The 12,849-nt window shown below is 29.9% G+C and overlaps 1 protein-coding gene and 1 long non-coding RNA gene across 2 annotated transcripts; one reads left to right on the forward strand and one right to left on the reverse strand.

The window, feature by feature from the left end:
• Positions 1–4,571: 4,571 nt before the first annotated feature.
• LOC101209059 (60S ribosomal protein L29-1) lies at positions 4,572–5,124 on the reverse strand. Its single transcript, XM_011658966.2, has 2 exons — positions 4,927–5,124; positions 4,572–4,833 (listed from the first exon to the last, which is right to left on the reverse strand). The coding sequence occupies exons 1-2, from the start codon at positions 5,026–5,028 to the stop codon at positions 4,750–4,752; spliced, it is 186 nt and encodes a 61-aa protein (XP_011657268.1). The 5' UTR covers positions 5,029–5,124; the 3' UTR covers positions 4,572–4,749.
• A 3,647-nt stretch (positions 5,125–8,771) lies between these two features.
• Positions 8,772–10,679, forward strand: LOC116404712. Its single transcript, XR_004217731.1, has 3 exons — positions 8,772–9,662; positions 10,132–10,222; positions 10,326–10,679. It is a non-coding gene; the product is annotated as an uncharacterized LOC116404712 (long non-coding RNA).
• Positions 10,680–12,849: the final 2,170 nt, after the last annotated feature.

Genomic DNA, 12,849 nt, shown 5'->3' on the forward strand with positions numbered 1-12,849 from the left:
TTATCTCTCTGACAAATCTAATTTGAAGACTTTCCTTCTGCAACTTGAAGACTTTCCTTCTCTTTTTATTTATACTACTTTGAATTTTTTTATTCTCTAGATATAGTTTGGTTTTGATTACCACATTTTGGTTTTGGTTATCAAAATCAATGTGAACATTTTATAGAATATTTACTTATTGTATTTTTTTTACGATGTTTGTATTACTTTGCGTGTAACAACCATTTTATATGGTATTTGGTTTTATCTAAGTGGAATTGTTATAGAAAATGGGTTTTGTTTTGTTTTTCTTTCCTTTTTCCCCCTTTAAAAACAGAAGTTTTAATCATAGTTTATGAAATGCATCAACAAATGGAGAAGATAGGTATAACTTGAGTAATGACTAGTGACTAGTGGGAACATAGAGTAACCAAAAGAAGCACAAATAACATATCTCTGCAACACTGTGTTCATATTATACAAAAATTTAGTTAAAGTAACATGCAGAAAAACACTCTTCAGAAACACCTAAATATTTCTTGAGGCAAAGACGTTGCATTTCTGTTTAATCGATTGGGCTGGCCATTAGAAAGATTTTGTACTGGAGTCTGGCTGACTTGTGGTGCAAACTGTTGACCTTGTTGTTGTTGGACATTAGCAAATTCTACTGTAGAAGGTTTTCCTGTCACTCCTTGAGTGACGAGGGCTGGAACCTGAGGAAACTAAGATTTTTCATTTTGTTGGGATAAGCCAACTCCACGTTGTGTAAAGAATTTGTTTGATGGACCATAATTATATGAACCTAAATGCTGTATTTTCTGGAGAATTTCTTCCAATGGAGGTGGAGGTCTAGGCAGCTTTACTACGAAAATGAACATAAAATATCATGCTATTGTCTGTATTTGAAAAGGGAATGTGATGAAAGCAGAGTCATGGCCCCCTGTGCCTAAAATAAAATGAGATGAAAGCATTATTTCAATTACGTCTCCAAAGAACTGAAGCAGTGGAAGCAGAGTCATGGCCCTGTGTGCCTGTATTTGAAAAAGGAATGTGGGAAACTGAAGGTCAAAAGTTAAAAAACATATATAAGGTTCTCCTCCATCCAACTTTAGCTTTTTGGTAGTGGTGGTAATCTCCAAGTCTATTTCCAAGCAACTATTATTCCACAGTTCTGCAGATTAAGCTCAACTAAATATACTCCTATAGCCTAGCTGATTTTGATGTTTTCATGTCACATCTCCGTTTTTTGGAGAGTTTTCTTTTCTTTTTCTTTTTCTTTTTATTTTCCCTATGACATCTAGACAGTCTAACAAAATTTCAGAATCAACATGAAAAAAAAGCAAACACGGTTGTGTTTCCTTCTGAACATGCAAAAGGAAAAAAATCAACAAAAAACTTTCATAATACAAAATGGAAAAAAGACTATTGTTTTTGTCTCTCAAGAAATATACCCCCACAATACCAAAAAATGGATGGAGTCTATTGTGTCTAAACGATCATCACAGTTTGGTTGGGAACTGAGGAATTCAACAAATACTAACGTACTAACTCAAATGCAAATATCACATCTTCTGCAACGTCAAAAAGATGATCTTGAATAAAAAAAATGTAAAAGTGCAAGGAACCATGGCATCAATTTCTATTACCAATCATGGACAAATAAAAATTCAGAGAAGTTAACTACATAATGAATGGACACTTGCATTATATTATAATGAACAAACTTGACATAATTTATGATGAAGGAAAAGTAGCAAGAACTTACAAGGGAAATTGAGCAAGGGAAATTGATCAGCATTGTGCCTACTTCCTACCACTTAATCACACAACAAGCTGGCAAAATGATTCTTCAGCCAAAGTAAAAAACAAACGGATCCAAAAAAGACATCCAGATCTCTGATAATTAGAGTACCAGATTTTTAATTATATCTCTCTCACTTCAACACCTAAATTAATTATGGTTGATTCCATTTCTTTCTCTAACCAAACTCAGAATCTCTAAAGTTTTGCTTCTAGAATCCATAGCAGTAGCTCCTGCAAAAAACAAATCACTTGTATAGTCTTCATATTATCAAAATGCAAGATAACCACATCTCAAATGATGTTTATGGGATTGTACATACTGCACACTTGAAATTTTTATTGAAATTTTTTCCAAAAGAATAAAATAAAAATTTCAGACCATAAAATAACAACGGTATTCATTCCATTACATAAATCTATTTATGTACATAGTTCGCAACATATACGAAATACAATTCCTTCAAAATTTGCAACTATAAGTCAATACATAGAAGTGTAGGTCCATAATTGAAATGCCAATTGTTTTCTAAAGTAGGACATGTTTTCTTGACATAATGTAGCTACATCTAAACCAGAAGTTTCGTATTCGAAATACTTAATGATAAATACACCACAATCACTATTGTTGCGTTGCAGTGGAATGGAGTCAACAATGACAAGTAGCTAAGGTTCCTTGTGTGTTGATAGCAAAGAATCCAGTAGTATCTAGCAAATTTGGCACCATCTCTGGAATCGAGATTAATATGCTTCTCATATCTTCAACACTCGAAAGCGACAGAAGCGAATCTCATACCTTGACTTGACAACTTACCAAGTCCAAGCATAATAGAACCCAATGATTTCCATGGATATTGAATGGAGAGTAAATGTAATCAACATTCGCTCAAGGATCTTGAAAGTCTTGTTTTGATCCGACAACATAGTCAACCAACCGATACTCCTCCTTCCAGTGAAACGGTCGATTCTCTTTAATACATTCTTGGTATTCAGGCCACTTTGCAACTAATAGTCGATATAAAGAAAAAAAAATACACATGTATATCTATAATGAGGAGAGTGCAACTACGAAACTTTAGTGAAATAACCTGTTATTTAATGAAGGTTGATTAACTCAGACTAAAGAGTTTAGAGAGTTAATCTCGGATCATTGGAGCTCATGATCTATAGGTCCATTAGGTTCTCCCACTAGCTCATAAGGAATCAACTTAAAACATTATGATGAAATAATTTGAATTGTTCAAATTAGGTAAAGAGAGATAAATCGACGAATATATTTAATATAGTAGTTAGTTATAATTTAAGATATAGCTTCATGTTTAAATGTGATTTAAATATTAAAAATATGAATATGAATTCATATTTGGAAGCTCAAAATTGATGAAAAATGTCAAAAAAAGTAAAAAGTCAAAATATTGACTTTTGACTTTGAAAATTCAAACTTTAACCGACTTTATATTCAAATATAATTTGAAATTTAGAAAAATAAATACGGATTCATACTCGAGAGGTCAAAATTAGTCAAGACGGATAAAATGGTAAAAAGTAAAAATGTTGATGTTTGGCTTTTAAAATGTCAAATTACTATATTACCCTTGGAAGAACATTGCATGTAATTAACAAATGGCTTCATGCATGGGAGACACCCACTTTGTGATATTCCAAGTGTGGAGAATGGAAGCTCACTACATGCAGTTTTTGCCTGTAGTTTGTTTATAAAAGGAGTGCATTGCAAATGTAAAATTAGACTTTTCGTAATTTTTGATTTTGTGATTTGAAATTGCAAAATTAAAACCAAAACTTTTTTCTGTCCACCTTTATAAAGAAAAAGCCTAGAAAACTAAAAAACTAAATCGTTACCAATTTTTCAAAGATTGTAAAACACAAGAACAGTAGACAAAATATTTACAATTTTATTGTAAATAAATTTTGCATGGTTTTCTTCTTAAATAATTTGACAATTTATTCTATTTTTAAAACATTTCAATTTTAAATTACAAATACTAAATCTAATAAATCTAGAGAATAAATTGTAATTTAGCAGAGTTTAGGGACTAAGAACTTATTTTCATCTCCACTGGTACCACCTTTGTCGCCTTTGGCCTTCTCCTTCCTTTCCGGCTTCCACCGAATTTTACAGTTTTAAATGGAACTGAGTGTCTCATGCCCTTGCACCTAGGAAGTTTCATCCAAACATCGACAGACAGCTCTAATAGTTGCATCCAAACATCTTTCTTTCCTAGAGGGTTGAATCACAAACTGAATCTTAGTGGAACATACTGGAAGTGGCAGTAAGGTCCAATACCCTGTCCAGTTGCATCTGATCGGCGGAAATTACTTTACAAGATGGCCTTTGCAGCTCATCCATCACGAACCATGGGGCAGTGCCTCAGATTATGCTCCATCCAAACATCTACGAGTCGAACTTACGAAACTCTATTTTTTTTATATAATATCTTAATGAGAACCGGATGATCCTACCACATTTGAAACTCCCAGGCAACTGATGGCTACCAAAGAACCCACAATCCAATATCAAAGCCATTGCCCACTGGGACCAACTCATGATAAAAGGTTTATACTAGTTTGCTTGATTTATATGAAGCTTGTTGTCCAATAAATCAAAGACCACATCCCATTATAACATGCTTTGTAGCAAAATTTACACCATTGAAAACATTGTGTCAAATTTCAAGTCGTTCAAGTTCGTGAATTTGGTCACTAAACTTGAAAATTCAATGATGGAAAATGAAGTTGCAATTAAACCCATCATTAAACAAGTTCATAAGGTATGAAGATGTAATCAACAGTAGAACCTTTAAAATTGCAAATCAGATAATGTATTTTCGTAAAACATGCCTCAGACGCAAAAGTCTCCAAATTGAGTCAAATATCAAGACTACTGAACAAAAATAAGAGCAATAACAAAAGATTTGAATAATAAAAACCCTAAACTTGGCGGAGGCTACTTTACTCTTCCCCAGAAGCATTTTCCCCACTCTTGGTATTGTGTTTCTTCGCGTACCTCTGGTTCCTAAGGAACTTCGGGTCCATCTATACACAAATCCACGAGAATTAAAACAAATTAAAAAGAAAACACAATGGATTCAACAAGAGCAGAAGTGATTGTAAGAGAAAATCGCATACCCCTTTGGTGGAAGTGTGGCGGTGCTTCCTTGGTTTCTTGATGCCGTTCTTATGGGCTTTGTGGGACTGATTGTGAGCTGTGTGATTCTTCGACTTCGCCATTTCTGAACGGAAAGCACAAGAGAGATTGGAGAAGAAATCGAAGAGCAGATGAAGCAGCGAGGGATTTGAAAGAGCTCAAGCTAGGGTTTCTGATGACCTAATTTAATGTTTGGGCAGCTCGATTTTGGGCTTGCTGAATTCTAATGGGCTTCGTTTTTGGGCTCAATTTATTAGAGAACTTGGATGTAAAATTTTAGGAGAGGACTATTTTTCTTTTTTAAAAGGTTTTTTCTAGGTGCAACGTGGATCATGTAGCCATGAATTTGTTCCGAAAAATAAAAAGAAACAAAGTGAGTTGAGTTAGACTCATGTTAATCGGAAATGACTATTTTATCTTAATTACATTGTAATTACGTTTTTAAATTTTTAGTAGTAAAAATTAGACGCCTAAATTTGTGTAAATGTTCAATTTAATTCAATTTTAACTCTTATATAAATTTTAAAAAAAAACTCAACTTTAAAAATTAAAAGTTTTCATAATTTGTTAAAAATCTCGGGTGACAACCTAAATCTTCATAAGTTGTTAAAGATCCCTCATAGTCACCTCTCGTACCTTTCCCGGAAACCATTTATCTACGACCACCTTTCGTAACTTTACGAGAAAGCCACCCTCATCATCACTCTCTCACTATGGACGATTATATCTAAGTACCACACTGCATTTTTTACCCCTCCATTGTTGATTTAGATAAAGAAAAACAACTATAGGTACTTTCATTCTTGGAACCTTACGATTTTATTTTCTGCCTTAAATTGGACAAACACAATAGCCCCCAATGTTTCTCAAATTTTGAAATATGACCTATTTTTTCCACTTTAAAAATATAGCCCTGACCTGTTTTTCAAGTGTTGCTTCTCTAGTCTCTCCCAATCATGCGCTACTTTTAAGTTTCACCATGCATGAAATAGTGTAGTATAGAACTGTTATAGCTTATAAAATTATATAAAAAAACTTCAAGATTTATGCTTATTCGATGACACATACCAAACTTTTGTATGACTTCCAAATTATTGGTATAAAAAACAAATTGATGTCATTGGTGCTAATGCTCCCTTACAAACTTTTTAACTAACTTGATAAAATATAGATCACACAAAACATACACTACTACAAAAATGGGTTTACTTGACGCTAGCAACTTTTACATACTTGACGTTTTTATTAAAAAAACATCAAGTATGAACTATGTTAAAGAAAAAACGTCAAGTATAGTCTTAAAAAATATGAAGTTTTCACGAATTTTTTTTAATTATTTTATGTTAGCTTTATTTGACATTTTTTTTTTTTTTGCGTCAAGTATAAAGTTGATTTTACTTGACATTTTATTCGAGTTAAAAGTAGTGAACATTTACTTGACACAAAAAACATGTCAGGTATGGTTTTAAAAAAGAAAATTTTTACGTTAACTTTTATATGACATGGTTTTCGCGTCAAATATAGTGGAGATTTATTTGACAGTTTATTCGCGTCAAATATAGTGGAGATTTTACTTGACGTTTTTTTCGTGTCACGTATAGTGGACATTTACTTGACGTGAAAACAACGTCAAATATAGTTAACATTTTTTATTTAACACTTTTAAAATGTCAATTGCCAAAATGTCAAATATAAAACGTTTAAAAATATGAAAAAAAAAGTATAAAAATCAACTTATTAAAATAATTTTTTAAAATCAACTTATTAAAATAATTTTTTAAAAATCAACTTATGAAAATAAATCTTTTGAAATTTTTCACTTAAATAATTTAAAATCTCTCATTAAATTAAATTTACTAAAATCTCTCGTTAAAATAAATTTGTTGAAAATTTTCCTTTAAATAAAATTATTGAAAATATTTCCTTAAATAGATTTATTAAGATATTTTAATGAAAAACTCATTAAATAAATTTATTAAAATATTTTAATAAAATATTATTAAATAAATTTTTGAAATCTTTCACTAAAACAAACTTTTACAAATTTTGACTAAAATAAATTTGTTGAAATCTTTACTTAAATTAAATTTATTAAAATCTTTGTTTTAAATAAACCTATTGAAAATATTTTATTTAAATAAATTTATTGAAACCATTTCTTTAAATAAATTTATTAAAACATTTTAATGAAAAGTTTATTAAATATATTTATTAAAATACTTTAATAAAAAATTGTTAAATAAATTTTTTGAAATTTATCACTAAAATAATTTTTTGAATTCATTAAAATAAGTTTATTGAATCTTTCCTTTAAACAATTTTATTGAAAATATTTCATTAAATAAATTTATTAAAATATTTTATACAAAATTTATAAATAAATTTATATATTTTAATGAAATCTTTCATTAAGTAAATTTATCAAAGTATTTTGATGAAATGCTTATTTAATAAATATTAAAATATTTTAATGAAAACATTATTAAATGTATTTGTTAAAAACTTTAACGAAAATATTATGAAATAAATTTATTAAAAAAATTAATAAAATATAATTAAATAAATTTATTGAAATCTTTCATTAAAATATTTTACCAAAACAGATTTGTTGAACTGTTTCACTAAATAAATTTATTTAAATATTTCATCAAAGAAATTCATTAAAATATTTTATTGAAATGATTATTAATGGAATTTATTGAAACATTTTAATAAATTTTAAATGGATCAACTTTTTCCATTGTTTAGTTTTTAGTTTGTAGTGTAGATTAATAATAGATCCAATTTATTGGTATATCTCCATAATTATTATTTACTTTTACACATCATTTATCACTACTCACATAAAAAAAATTACAAATTTTGTGACATGATTAGACAATTTGATAGACAAAAATAGGTGATATCCAGGAGATGCATATCTAAATATTGTGTTGGTAAGTGATATAATATTAAGTTCTCGCACATCAACTTGATTTTATGAAGTTTTGTTTAATAAAAAAATCATTTTATTAAAGTGAGCATATATAACTCAATTCAGTTATTTACCAAAAAAATTAAAATCAAAATAATTTAGGGTTCTTTTTTCTTTTTTTGTTTCTTTTTATGGAAAGATTGAAGATCTTGGAAACCTAAAACATAATTTAAGAAAATTGTTTAATGATAGCGAAAATTAAGAATAAATTAATAAAAACAAATAAATTGAAACAAAAACTCACAAACCGCTCTATTTAATTTTTTTTAAATGATATAATTAAAAAAAATATTATCAAAAACTAAGAAATAAAGAAAAATAATAATAATAACAAATTGAAAACAAGGTACAAATCTATTGTTTTCTAATTTTCACCCTTTCAACTTATTTTCTATTATCAATTCCTAATTTCTCCTATAAAAACCTTCTTTCCTAATTCAAAAAATATTCATCATCTCAAATCTTTATATTCTCGTGATCAATCCATGGATCTTCCTCAAAAGTTAACAAAAACTCATGTAATTTTCTTTCCTTTTTAATGTTTCTTTCATTTTTTTCTATAGAAATTTTCATGTTGATTATTAAAAATGATTAGTGGGCTTCTTTTTCAACTTCCTCAATAACACTTCTTTCCTTTTATATATTGTTAAAAAAGGTATCCAATGAAAAGATGAAAAATTTATTGCTTTTCAAGTTTTAACCTTAAAACAATATATATGGAAAAATTTATATTTATATATTGTTAAAAAAGCTTGTTTTATTTTATATTTATATATGAAAAAAAATAATTTTTTGAAAAGTTTATCAAATATATTTATTGAAATATTTTAATTAAATTCATTTAATTAAAAATATCAAGTAAATATATTAAAATCTTTTATTTCCCTATTTTTAGTAATCCCTCACGTCTCCACGATGAAACCCTATTCTCATCTCCACGCTTCCACACAACACAGGCGAACGGCCACTTCTTCGAATCGACGGACGACTTCCACACAACACAGAGTGGCAAACGACGAATGGCTTCCACACGACGCTTCCACCCGGCGAACAGCTTCCACCCGGCGAACAGCTTCAACCCGTTGCGAACAGCTTCAACCCGACGAATGGCTTCCACGCAGCGAACAACTTCCACAGTGAACGGCTTCCACGACTGCGAACATCTTCCGCACGGCGAACTGCTTCCGCGTTCAAAGGTTTTTATGCTCCTCATTCTTATTGTATTTAACATTTTTCAATGAATAATGCTCCCTTGAATTTGATTTATATCTTGTAATTAAGGATGATATTGTAAACCCAAAGTGAGAAACACACAAAGAGAAGAAAATTGAGAATGACTCTTGTATATTTATATTTATTTGTGTTATATGTTTATGTTGTTTATGTTCAAATTCGTAAACAAATGGTATAATCTAATTGACAAATAGAGAAGACCATCATTTTTCTTTATTGTTGTTTTTTTACAGGAATGAGTAATGAAAAATTAAGGGTGACTCTTGGATGTTTTAGACCGTAATTAATTTGTTATCGTTATGGTTATAATTATCATATTGATTTGTTTATAGTAATGAGTAATGAATTTGTATATTTACTCTTGGTAAGATTCATACATTTGAATGCCATTTTTTTTTATAGTAATGAGTAATGAATTGATCTTGTGTGCATCATCATATCCCAATTACACATGCATCTTGGAAGCTGGTGCCGACTGAGTTGAAAGAAAAAGTATACAATATGATTGAGGTATGTAATCATCCTTCTCATTTGGAAATCATGCAAATACTACACATTTATTGTATATTTTGAGTGATACTATCTTGTGGTTATCCTGTAGCCTTGGTAGCCCCATAGCCTGTATATTTTGAGTCATACTATCTTGTGGTTATCCTGTAGCCTTGGTAGCCCCATAGCCTGTATATTTTGAGTCATACTATCTTGTGGTTATCCTGTAGCCTTGGTAGCCTTGGTAGCCCCATAGCCTTGGTTTGGTCTTGTGGCTATCCTGTAGCCTTGGTAGCCCCGTAGCATTGGTAGCCAATCATGTATATATTACACAATTATTGTATATTTTAAGTTGTATTATGTGTGGCTATCCTGCTATGGTAGCCAATCATGCATATATTGGTAAATGTAAATATATTTATAAAATAATTTTTATTTTAATCTAGCACATAATATAATATATATGCATTGTTAATTGGTTGTGTTATAGTGTTCTTTACAAGTAGGTACGGTTGAATGTGGATATTATGACATGAGATACATGCAAGAAATTGTGACTAAGGACACAAACATTATCACTGGTGCGATATGTTTTTAAACTATTTACATTGTAAAGTTATAGATAGTATATTATGACTAACTCAAATATTTTACAAAGTGTATTCTACTTTTTATGTTTTATAGATTGATACAAGAAGCCCATACACACAGCTTGAATTGGATAGACGAGGGGAGTGGGCTGGATTTTTAGCTCGGTACATATGATAGACACACCTAGATATGATCATGTTAATTTTGTAAATGGCTAAGATATGGGAATGCTCATAACCTTTTTTGTGGAAACGTTTTGTTCATAGCCATTATGAGGGCAAAAGATATATGGGGATAGACTTCAATTTTGATTATATAAGACAACTATTATCATTTAATATTTTGGAATAGGACACATATAGGAAATTTTAGTTGGCTATATTGGATTGGAATTGTGTAATTGTTGATGACATTGTTGAGAATAATGAAATTATTGTTGGTTTACATATTATACTAAACTTTTTGTCCTTTTTTTTGTTGTGTAATTGTTCGTTGGAGAATTTGTTTTGTTTACGGATATGTCTTATTGAAGTAAATGTATGTAATGCAGGAAATAAAAAATGAAAAAAGAAAAATTTAGTATATTTAATATATTAATAAATGGTATAAATGACATTAAATACATGTCACATATACTATCTTATTTGAGTCAAATATACCATTTTACTTGATGGATATATAGTGTCAACTATAAAATTTTACTTGACATATACATAATGTCAAATATACTATCTCACTTGACAGGTAAATAGAGTCAAATATATATCTTACTCGACTTGTAAATAGTGTCAAGTATACTATCTCACTTGACAGGTAAATAGAGTCAAGTATATAATTTACTCGACGTGTAAATATTGTCAAGTATACTATATTACTTGACACAAAAATGATGTCAAGCAATAGAGTACTTGACGTTTTTTTAGTGTCAAGTAATAGAACTATACTTGACAGTCGATTACTTGACGCTTTTAAAACGTCAAGTATAGATTTACATGACACTGTATTAATGTTAAGTAATTCAATTTTTGTAGTAGTGATAAACAAAATATCATCAGGAATATAAGCACTTTATCTCAAAGCTTCTTAACATCTTTTCAGGCGTAAAAAACTTTTGATCTGATAGCCAAACATTCTAGCAACTATGATCTCAAATTTAGTTATTAATGTTAACCAAGGATGACAAGAAACATTCAATCAAAATAATGATGCATGCGATAAGAAGAAGAGACTAATTAAAATGTGACGGAAATATGTGTAATTGTTATACACCCTAAACATAAGCTTTCCAACACCAATATATTAACCTCAGTTAACTTTGAATAAAAAGAGAAAAAAAAGAGATAGACTCAATTCTATCTAACTAAGAGGTGATGGGTTCCAATCATATTGATATCCACCTACCTAGAAATTAATTTATAATTTCCTAATAGTTCCCAACAACTAAATGACTAAATGTTGGAGGGGCAAGAAGAGAATAATACTAAAGTGGGTTCAAATGGAACCATATAATCTAGAATCTCACAAATATGAGAAGTTCCATCAAGTATCTCAAAAGACAGCTCTATTAGTTTCATTCAAACACCCACAAATCAATTTTGTAAAGCTTGATGCACAGTAAATCAAGCCCTAGTCACATTAATACCATAGAAATCTACTCGTAATTTACAAGTCAAATGCTTTGCAGACCATTCAAACCATCAGGTTAAATTTCAAGGGTAGTCCCATAAACTTCTAATTATTTATCTATTTGGCACTGAGTTTGTGTTCATTTGATCACAAAATTTTCAATGTAGAGTACCTATTAGACACAATTGAAAGCAATGTAGAGTACCTATTAGACACAATTGAAAGCTAATGATCAAATAGACACAAAAGTGAAGGAACTAATGTTGTAATTAATCCCACAATTAAAACAAAGATAGAGTCTTAGTTGAGTGAAGAGAAAAGCAATGGCACATATTGATAATGTATGAAGATGTAACCAATAGTTCAAGCCACAAAAATGGGAAATCAGATAATATATTGTTGTAAATCAAATCTCAGAAGAAACAGTTTCCACATTGAGTCAAAAATAGCAAGGCTACTAAACAAAAATAAGAGTGATACCAAAAGATTCCATACAAGAAAATCTCATATCATAAAAACCCTAAACATGGCAGCTACATATAGTTCTACATTACTCTTCCCCAGAAGCATTTTCCCCACTCTTGTTATTGTGTTTCTTCGCGTACCTATGGTTCCTAAGGAATTTTGAATCCATCTGCTCAAAAATCGACGAGAATTAAAACAAACTTAAATGAAAACAACGGATTCAATACGAACATAAGTGATTGTATGAGAAAATTGTAGGAAAAAACAAATGTTGATCATAGTTGTGCCGTGTCAAAATGACACTGCCTTGAAAACAAAATTCGGCACGACCTCGGTACTATATCGTTTATGTCGATTGCTCCCCAAGGTTAACACAACTTATCCAACTCATGTGTGCACTCGCTTGAGTTGAGAATGGAATCAAAAGGAAACGATTGCTCAGAGAATCAGATGAAAAACTAAGGTTTTGGCCAGAAGAATTATTTTTTTTTTTCCCTACAATTTGAAAGCAAAGAAAGAAGTAGTA

The sequence above is a fragment of the Cucumis sativus genome, chromosome 6 (assembly GCF_000004075.3).
Source record: "Cucumis sativus cultivar 9930 chromosome 6, Cucumber_9930_V3, whole genome shotgun sequence".
Lineage (NCBI taxonomy): Eukaryota > Viridiplantae > Streptophyta > Magnoliopsida > Cucurbitales > Cucurbitaceae > Cucumis > Cucumis sativus.

Bases quoted from the DNA above. Each gene is read 5' to 3' on its own strand.
- LOC101209059 (XM_011658966.2), bottom strand. From the start codon at position 5,028: ATGGCGAAGTCGAAGAATCACACAGCTCACAATCAGTCCCACAAAGCC. The intron at 4,834-4,926 runs GTATGCGATTTT...ATTTGTGTATAG, and splicing joins GCCACACTTCCACCAAAGGG to ATGGACCCGAAGTTCCTTAG.